The sequence below is a fragment of the Triticum aestivum genome, chromosome 4B (genome assembly GCF_018294505.1).
Source record: "Triticum aestivum cultivar Chinese Spring chromosome 4B, IWGSC CS RefSeq v2.1, whole genome shotgun sequence".
Classification (NCBI taxonomy): domain Eukaryota; kingdom Viridiplantae; phylum Streptophyta; class Magnoliopsida; order Poales; family Poaceae; genus Triticum; species Triticum aestivum.
In genome coordinates, this window is record NC_057804.1 from 428,372,743 (window position 1) to 428,381,757 (window position 9,015).

Below are 9,015 nucleotides of genomic sequence, written 5' to 3' on the forward strand. Positions count from 1 at the left end.
TGGCAAGGAGGACGCGGTCGCAAATGTGTGGTCGCCAGTTCGATTCCTGGGATCACGCCTGGCTCATTTTTTTGCTTCCCTTTTTTCTCAGGCGGTTTGAGTCGCTGTGCGTTGCGACACCAATTTGACGCAAAGAGCGTCCAGTAGGATCTCCCACCACTTACCCCCTTAGGAACGCCCGGTTCAAAAGGTCCAAAAACTATTTGTTAATAAAAAATGGGCCGGGCCGAACACGTGCCGAAGCGATAGGAGGAGTCGGTTTAGAATTTGAGACGCGAGAAAGATAAAAGCCGTGCCCAGCCCCCCACCCTCCCCGAACCCTGGCTCTGGACTTCTTCCGCCGCCGGGCAAGATGCGGAATCTAGGGTCGTCCTCCACGCAAACTTTGCTGATCTGCTACCGGCGGGCAAAGGAACCTCCAACTCTCGCCGGCCACTCTCCTGGAATCTCTCGAATCCAGAGCTCCGATGCAGATCCCCATTTGGGGAGCAAAGCAAGCCCGCAGTTCAATTTCCATCCACTATAAGTGGTAAGTACAGTTCATTTCCATCGCAATTTGTCCTCCGGTTTCTCTATTCGAATCCAACCCGATCCTTCAACGGCTTTTAGGAGCGACTGGACGAAATTCCGGGTTGAGCCTGCGGAGGACGATATCTCGAACTCCTCAGACCAGATCCCCATTTGGGGGGCGAAGCGAGCACGCAATTCAACTTCCATCCAAACCGATTGGTAAGTACCGTTCGATTTCCGTCGCAATTTGTCTTCCAATTGCTCTATTCGAATCCAACCCGGTTCTTCTCCTCGGCCTTATAGGAGGGACTGGGCGAATCTCGGGGATGGGCCTGCTGGGCTAATCGCCGAGCGCCTTCTCGCCAACGATGTCGCGGACTACATCTGCTTCCGTGCAGTTTGCCGTCCGTGGCGGCTCTGTTGCACCGATCCGCGCACTCATTGCATCCTGGAGCGCCGCTTCCACCCACTTCACTGGATTATGCTCAGGGAAACGGGGGGCTCTCCACGCTGCCGCTTCATGAATATGTCCACCGGATGCTCAAGGTATGTACATCTGCCGGAGCTCTGTGGCCATGACGTTTTCGGCCCTACCACGGAGGGCCTGCTCGTCCTCCTCGACAGGACCACCTGGGTGGTTCGCCTACTGAACCCGCTCACCCGCCAGGCAGTTGATCTCCCACCTGCCACCGCTCTGATGTCCAAGAGTGATCTGAAGGAAGCGTCTTGCAGAAGGGATTTGTTGCAGGTGTCGGGCGCTGGCCTTGCTGACGACTACATCTTCGCGGTCCATTTCAGATGGATCAAAACCCTTGCTGTCGTAAGGCCGGGGGATGTGAATTGGACAGTGGTTGCTCGTGGCAGATGGTTGTTGCCAGCCCTGTCTTTTGCTGGCCGCTTCTACTGTGCCACCACCGAGGCTGTTATGGTGGTGGAGACTAATGCAGACCAGCCACCACGGCTGGTCATCGCTGCAAACTTGACTAGGCCGTTTGCCACGATAATGATGGACACTGTGCATATTGTGGACAATGGCGGGGAGCTGATACTTGTGGACCGGCAATGCAATGGCAATGACAATAGAAAATACAAGGTGTACCGTGTAGACTTTGAATCAAAGAAGATGGTGCCCATCCATGGGCTTGGTGGACGTGCAGTATTTATCGGCATTGAACGTGCCCTTTCAGTCTCACCTTTGGTGTTCCCATCTATCAGTGAAGATGCAATCTACTTGGGATTTGATGGGCAGACGACGGGCAAGCTGGACAATAGCCCAATTCATCTCCTATATGGCATTGCAGAGCCTCGTCAATTTGAAGATAACATTGACGACAGCACACTTTATGAACCCTTGGGTGTCGATAGCTATCTGTCTTGGTGTGTCACAGGTTATCGGGACACCTTAAGGGACATTGTCTGATCTACGCACATGCTGCATCAACTATTTGTAGCTATACAAATATTCATCATGCTCAATCTCCCTACTCCTTGTTTAGTACTGCCTCCGTTCCATAATATAGTGCATATAGATTTTTTGAGAAGTTAAACATCACAAACTTTGGCCAAGTTTGTGGGGGAAAAATATTTACATCTAGAATATCAAACATGTATCATTAGATCCATCGTAAGATGTAGTTCCATATTTTATCTATTTGGTATTGTAGATATAAATAGTTTTCTCTACAAACTTGGTCAGAGTTTGTGAAGTTTGACTTTTCAAAAAATCTATACGCACTACATTATGAAACGGGGGGAGTATTTGTAAAAGATTTGTAGTGTTTGTTTCAACTTGATTGCTCACAGAATCAGATTCTGAGAAACTGCCCGTGGACTCAACTATGTGTAGAATCAGCTGTCTCTTTTTATTTCAGTTGTTGCAGTCCGAGATTGTTGTCTGAGTTGTGTACTTGAATGTCTGTAATGCTCTGGATGAAATTGTGTACTTGGGCTTTGTTTGGCAGCGCAGCATTTAGAAAATCGTGGTAATCCAAAACCACAGTATGTGAATTCGTGGGCAAGGAACATGTAGTTTCTTGAAACTGTAGTAATTTTCCCTCAGTTTTACCAAAACTATGGAGGTGTTTAGCTGGTGCCTTCTTTTTTTTTTGCGAGGGATGTCGCTGGTGCTGTCTTACTTGGTTTTGACTGGCTGTTACGCATGGTTGACAGCTGAAACTAACTCAGATACAGTAGGGGCTGTTTGGTTTCTAGTTACATATTGCCACACCTCACCTTAGGCAAGTTTGATCATGTTAGGTTGGTGTTTGGTTCTAGCCACACCAAGGCAAGATTTTGTTTATGAGTAGTGAACCTCACATGTCATAGACACAAAAAGTGTGGCAAGATTCCCTTAGGCAAGTCAAAGTGTGGCTACAATTTGAGGAACTCAAGTTAAGCAAGTGTGACAAAAAATAATATGGCAATATAAGGCAAACATAGTGACAACAATCCAAATAGACCCTAAGACTAACCGGACGCATGTGTCCATACGGTCGCGTCCTTTTGGCCATACAGACGCCTGTGTCCGTACAGACATCTCTTTCCCATGTCAGTGTCCTCTCGAGGCGTCCCTTTGAGCTTGTATATACCCAAGGCAACTAGTTGACCAGTTGCGCCAAATGACGCAGAGACCCGTTGAAGCCATGTTGTTGACAAAAATAGTTTCATTTTCCAAGGACCATCTGTTAAACCATGCTATTTTAGAACATGTTTATCACGCTGCGAAAATTGAGATTGCAAAAACAAAACATTTGTGTAATATGTATAGTTTTAGTTTGAAAATATGGTCATCATGATGAGAAACCTAAGCTAAAACAAACATATTTGTATGTTATGTCTACCATGCCACAACAATTCCCAATTCACACTTGTGGTGTTTTGAAACAGTTTGTCTTCTTTAAACGTTTATTTACAAAGGAAAACTTAGTAGTGTGAATAATACTTTAACATTTTAGGTAGAAAAAATGAGGATTTTACTTTGGAATGCAAAGTCCCAATTTAGACTAATAGTTACTTGAAACGCTTTGCATTTCTCGTATACATATAGGTCTTAAATATGGTTTAGCTGCGCATAAGGATTTTCAAGCTTCAAAGCATATGTATATTCCAGAGATTCACAACTTGACATAATTTGTTATGTTATTTGGGCAACATGGAGACATATTTTTTATTCATTATAGCTATGTGGCATTTAGCCCACCTTTTTTCTACCAATACTATTTTCTCATATGGTTTGCATTGTTCAGAGGAATACATACAATATAAACCATAAGGGCCATAAAAGAGACTTATTAGGTCTTGCATACTTGGCCTGGGCAAGTCTTTAGTAACAGGTGCAATTAAGATCGGCACTTAGCTTTAACAAAAGGAGTGAGATTCACTGAAATGAAGTTCTTCGCTTAACCTAAATAAAAGGAGTGAAATACATTGCGATTTCGAAAGCTTTTTTATTCGGATTGAGATACAAAGTAGAGACTACTTAGGAGTCTTGTTTACAATCAGATTTAACTGCTTCACGTAGCTAAGCAGGGACCTCTGCAATCTTAAGTAGATCCTTTTTAGTCCTGGCACACACACCGAGGGCATGGGCGATGGTATTGGAATTGGACAGAATGAAAAGAAGAGCTGCATGGAGAGAGAGGTGACATTGGGTAAAGAGTCTCAGTGTAAAGAGTCTCCGAGAGTTCATCCCAAAATCTTCTAGATATAAATAACGGATATTTTGCTGAAATGTCAGGAATAATTCACAATCCACCTGAATGGGAAAATTCTTGATTGTAAGAAACATGAATAATCCAGCTATACTCATATATGAAAAAAGAAAGTTAAATGGTCTTGAGTACCAAATACCTAATATCTAAACCTTTATATCAAAAGAAAATGAGCAAACAAAGGAAGGCATTTATTTCATAAAATTGAAGATGCAACATGCTATTGAGTGCTCCCAAAATGAGCAATCAGCTAAATACCCCAAAACACGGAAGCACTCTATGCCCCGTCAGTCTCCCTATCGCCTTCTCCACACAACATTTACACACAAATTACTAATACAAAGTATTGCAATAATAGTACATGCATATGTCACCACAAGATTAATAATAAATGACTGTCACATGTTCCTTTTTCATGACATCGCTAAAAGGTGACAACCTGACAGGTTAGCTGGGATTAAACGTACTCACTTCAAATTCTTGGTATGCTTTGTGATATCAATGGAAATATTTGTCAGGATTGTGGATGAAGCTTTCTGGAACCATTGAAGCATTCGACCCTCAACTGATCCTGGTGTAAAATATCAGAATAAAAAACTTCAGTTTTGCAAAGTGTTGATTAGACTTTGGACAAAATTCTGCAAATTCTAGTACAATCAAGACACTTACAAACGGTTAAGTTCACTGGATAATTTCACTCTGCCATATCGTAAGCAAGTTGCACAGTACCTCTTCTTATGGAAAAGCTCCAGAATAAGCTAATTTGCATGCATGGAGAAATAAAATGAAAGGAAGCAACACAAATGAATTGGGTTATTGGACGAGGAAGCCATGGTGGAAAATCAAATGCAAGAACGAACAAAGACCGGGACCTTAGCTAAAGAATTCTCAATTTAAATGCAAACGCAAGGTACAATGGCAACCTCATATGAGCACAAGGATACTTCATTTTTATGCAGTACGCAACCATGATGAATAGATACCCAAGCTAGATCGTAGGGTCCATGTTCTGAATTTACATTTGCAGTATCACATACCAAAATGGATGCAGATTTTACGTCGAGTAATTAGACCGTTGAAAAAGCAAGGACGAGTCCAAAGGTGTCCCTTTCAGTATGTATGGCTGCTTAAATCTAAAGCACACGTTCTCCATGTTGTAGCATATTGACGAGATAACATGAATAACCAAATCTTAAAGAGGATAATATAATTTGAGTAATAATAAGAGAAACCTGAGAACCGGAATCAAAGTCTTCAACATATCTATTCTCCGCTAACTCGAGGGCCATGCCTGCAGAACCTCTACTGTCTGCATGCGTCCAAATACACTCGTTAGAAAAATAGAGAACACTAATAACTACTCCCTCCGTTTCAAAATAGATGATTCAATTTTATACTAACTTTATTATAAAGTTGAGTCATCTATTTTGCAACAGAGGGAGTATAATACTAGGCCGTAAGGGATTCATTTACCTGGTTTTTTTGAACTTCTTTTTTACTTCCCTTCTAAGCGTGACGCGTGTGCTCTTCTGGTTTTATTGACTGCCCTCTACCACTTTAAGGGCGTTGCTACGGATCAACCAGATGATTTCTTAGAGAAATCATCCGCCCGCACACAGCCACCTGATCCTTCCCTTACAGCCGTTGGATTCACACTTAAACAACAAACACGAGTCGCCGTGGAAGCAGGAGCCGCACAAGGTCATCAGGGGGGCTGGGCGTCCGGCAGGGCGGCGATGCATCCTACACCGGCACGACGGTGCTCCAACGCAGAGCCTCCGGCCCGTCGCAGCTCTGGCCATGTTTCGTTGCAGCCGCGACACCGGCACGCCGTGCTCCAACGCAACGCCGGCGGCCTGTCGCAGCTCCGGCCATGCTTCACTGCAGCCGTGACACAGGTGTGTGGTGCTCCAATGCAGCGCTGGCGGCCCATCGCAGCTCCGTCCATGCTTCATTGCAGCCACGACACCGGCACGCGGTGCTCCAACACCGCGCCGGCGGCCCCTCGCAGCTACGGCATGTTGCACTGCAGCTCTGCCGCTCTGACACGCAGCACCGCGCCGATGCCCTGCAGCTCTGTCGTAGCTTCAGCATGTTGCCCTGCAGCTCCGCCGCTTCGACATGGAGCACCGTGCTGATGCCCTGCAGATCTGCCGCTCCAATGCGTAGCACCGCTCCGATGCCCTGCGGTTCTGCCGCTCCGAGCGCAACACCGCCTCGATGCCCTGCAGCTCCGCCGCCACACCATCGTGTTCCACTGCAGTGTTGGGGAACGTAGCAGAAATTCAAAATTTTCCTACGAATCACCAAGATCTATCTATGGAGAGACCAGCAACGAGTAGAAGGAGAGTGCATCTACATACCCTTGTAGATCGCTAAGCGGAAGCGTTCAAGTGAACGGGGTTGATGGAGTCGTACTCGTCGTGATTCAAATCACCGATGATCAAGTGCCGAACGGACGACACCTCCGCGTTCAACACACGTACAGCCCGGTGACGTCTCCCACGCCTTGATCCAGCAAGGAGAGAGGGAGAGGTTGAGGAAGACTCCATCCAGCAGCAGCACAACGGCGTGGTGGTGGTGGAGGAGCGTGGCAATCCCGCAGGGCTTCGCCAAGCACCATGGGAGAAGAGGAGGAGGGAGAGGGGCAGGGCTGCACCAACGAGAGATCAAATCGCGTGTTATGGGCAGCCCCTAGGCCTCATATATATAGGGGAAGGGGAGGGCTGCGCCCCCTTTAGGGTTTCCCACCCCAAGGGGCGGCAGCCAGCCTCCAGATGGCATCTGGTGCGGCGACCAAGAGGGAGGGGAGGAGTCCATCCTCCCCAAGGCACCTCGGAGGTGCCTTCCCCCTTGAGGACTCTTCCCTCTAGGGTTCCCTAGGCGCATGGGCCTCTTGGGGCTGGTGCCCTTGGCCCATGTAGGCCAAGGCGCACCCCCTACAGCCCATGTGGCCCCCCGGGGCAGGTGGCCCCACCCGGTGGGCCCCCGGGACCCTTCCGGTGGTCCCGGTACAATATCGATGACCCCGAAACTTGTCCCGATGGCCGAAACAGGACTTCCTATATATAAATCTTTACCTCCGGACCATTCTGGAACTCCTCGTGACGTCCGGGATCTCATCCGGGACTCCGAACAACATTCGGTAACCACATACAAGCTTCCTTTATAACCCTAGCGTCATCGAACCTTAAGTGTGTAGACCCTACGGGTTCGGGAGACATGCAGACATGACCGAGACGTTCTCCGATCAATAACCAACAGCGGGATCTGGATACCCATGTTGGCTCCCACATGTTCCACGATGATCTCATCGGATGAACCACGATGTCAAGGACTCAATCGATCCCGTATACAATTCCCTTTGTCTAGCGGTATTTTACTTGCCCGAGATTCGATCGTCGGTATACCGATACCTTGTTCAATCTCGTTACCGGCAAGTCACTTTACTCGTTCCGTAACACATCATCCCGTGATCAACTCCTTGGTCACATTGCACATATGATGATGTCCTACCGAGTGGGCCCAGAGATACCTCTCCGTTTACACGGAGTGACAAATCCCAGTCTCGATCCGCATAAAACAATAGATACTTTCGGAGATACCTGTAGTGCACCTTTATAGTCACCCAGTTACGTTGTGACGTTTGATACACCCAAAGCACTCCTACGGTATCCAGGAGTTACACGATCTCATGGTCAAAGGAAGAGATACTTGACATTGGCAAAGCTCTAGCAAACGAACTACACGATCTTTGTGCTATGCTTAGGATTGGGTCTTGTCCATCACATCATTCTCCTAATGATGTGATCCCGTTATCAACGACATCCAATGTCCATAGTTAGGAAACCATGACTATCTGTTGATCACAATGAGCTAGTCAACTAGAGGCTCACTAGGGACATATTGTGGTCTATGTATTCACACGTGTATTACGATTTCCGGATAATACAGTTGTAGCATGAATAAAAGACAATTATCATGAACAAGGAAATATAATAATAATACTTTTATTATTGCCTCTAGGGCATATTTCCAACAGTCTCCCACTTGCACTAGAGTCAATAATCTAGTTCACATCGCCATGTGATTAACACTCACAGGTCACATCGCCATGTGACTAATACCCAAGAGTTTACTAGAGTCAGTAGTCTAGTTCACATCACTATGTGATTAACACTCAATGAGTTTTATGTTTGATCATGTTGCTTGTGAGAGAGGTTTTAGTCAACGGGTCTGAACCTTTCAGATCCGTGTGTGCTTTACAAATCTCTATGTCATCTCCTAGATGCAGCTACCACGCTCTATTTGGAGCTGTTCCAAATAACTGTTCTACTTGGAGCTATTCTAAATTGTTGCTCCATTATATGTATCCGGTATCTCTACTTAGAGCTATCTGGATAGGTGTTAAGCTTGCATCGACGTAACCTTTACGACGAACTCTTTATCACCTCCATAACCGAGAAAATTCCTTAGTCCACTAGTTACTAAGGATAACTTTGACCGCTGTCCTGTGAGCCATTCTTGGATCACTCTTGTACCCCTTGACTGACTCATGGCAAGGCACACTTCAGGTGCGGTACATAGCATAGCATACTGAAGAGCCTACGTCTTAAGCATAGGGGACGACCTTCGTCCTTTCTCTCTATTCTGCCGTGGTCGAGCTTTAAGTCTTAACTTCGCACCTTACAACTCAGGCAAGAACTCCTTTTTTGACTGGTCCATCTTGAACACTTTCAAGATCATGTCAAGGTATGTGCTCATTTGAAAGTATTATTAAGCATTTTGATCTATC

At 46.2% G+C, this 9,015-nt stretch overlaps 1 protein-coding gene across 1 annotated transcript; it reads left to right on the plus strand.

Annotated features, from left to right (window-relative positions):
• Positions 1–292: 292 nt before the first annotated feature.
• LOC123092537 (uncharacterized) lies at positions 293–2,395 on the plus strand. Its single transcript, XM_044514335.1, has 3 exons — positions 293–529; positions 610–729; positions 814–2,395. The coding sequence occupies exons 1-3, from the start codon at positions 468–470 to the stop codon at positions 1,928–1,930; spliced, it is 1,299 nt and encodes a 432-aa protein (XP_044370270.1). The 5' UTR covers positions 293–467; the 3' UTR covers positions 1,931–2,395.
• Positions 2,396–9,015: the final 6,620 nt, after the last annotated feature.

What these genes read in the sequence shown, in the direction of transcription:
- LOC123092537 (XM_044514335.1), top strand. Translation starts at nt 468, where the DNA reads ATGCAGATCCCCATTTGGGGAGCAAAGCAAGCCCGCAGTTCAATTTCC. An exon ending in ATTTCCATCCACTATAAGTG is followed by an intron (nt 530 to 609) that starts GTAAGTACAGTT and finishes AACGGCTTTTAG; the next exon opens with GAGCGACTGGACGAAATTCC. An exon ending in ACTTCCATCCAAACCGATTG is followed by an intron (nt 730 to 813) that starts GTAAGTACCGTT and finishes TCGGCCTTATAG; the next exon opens with GAGGGACTGGGCGAATCTCG.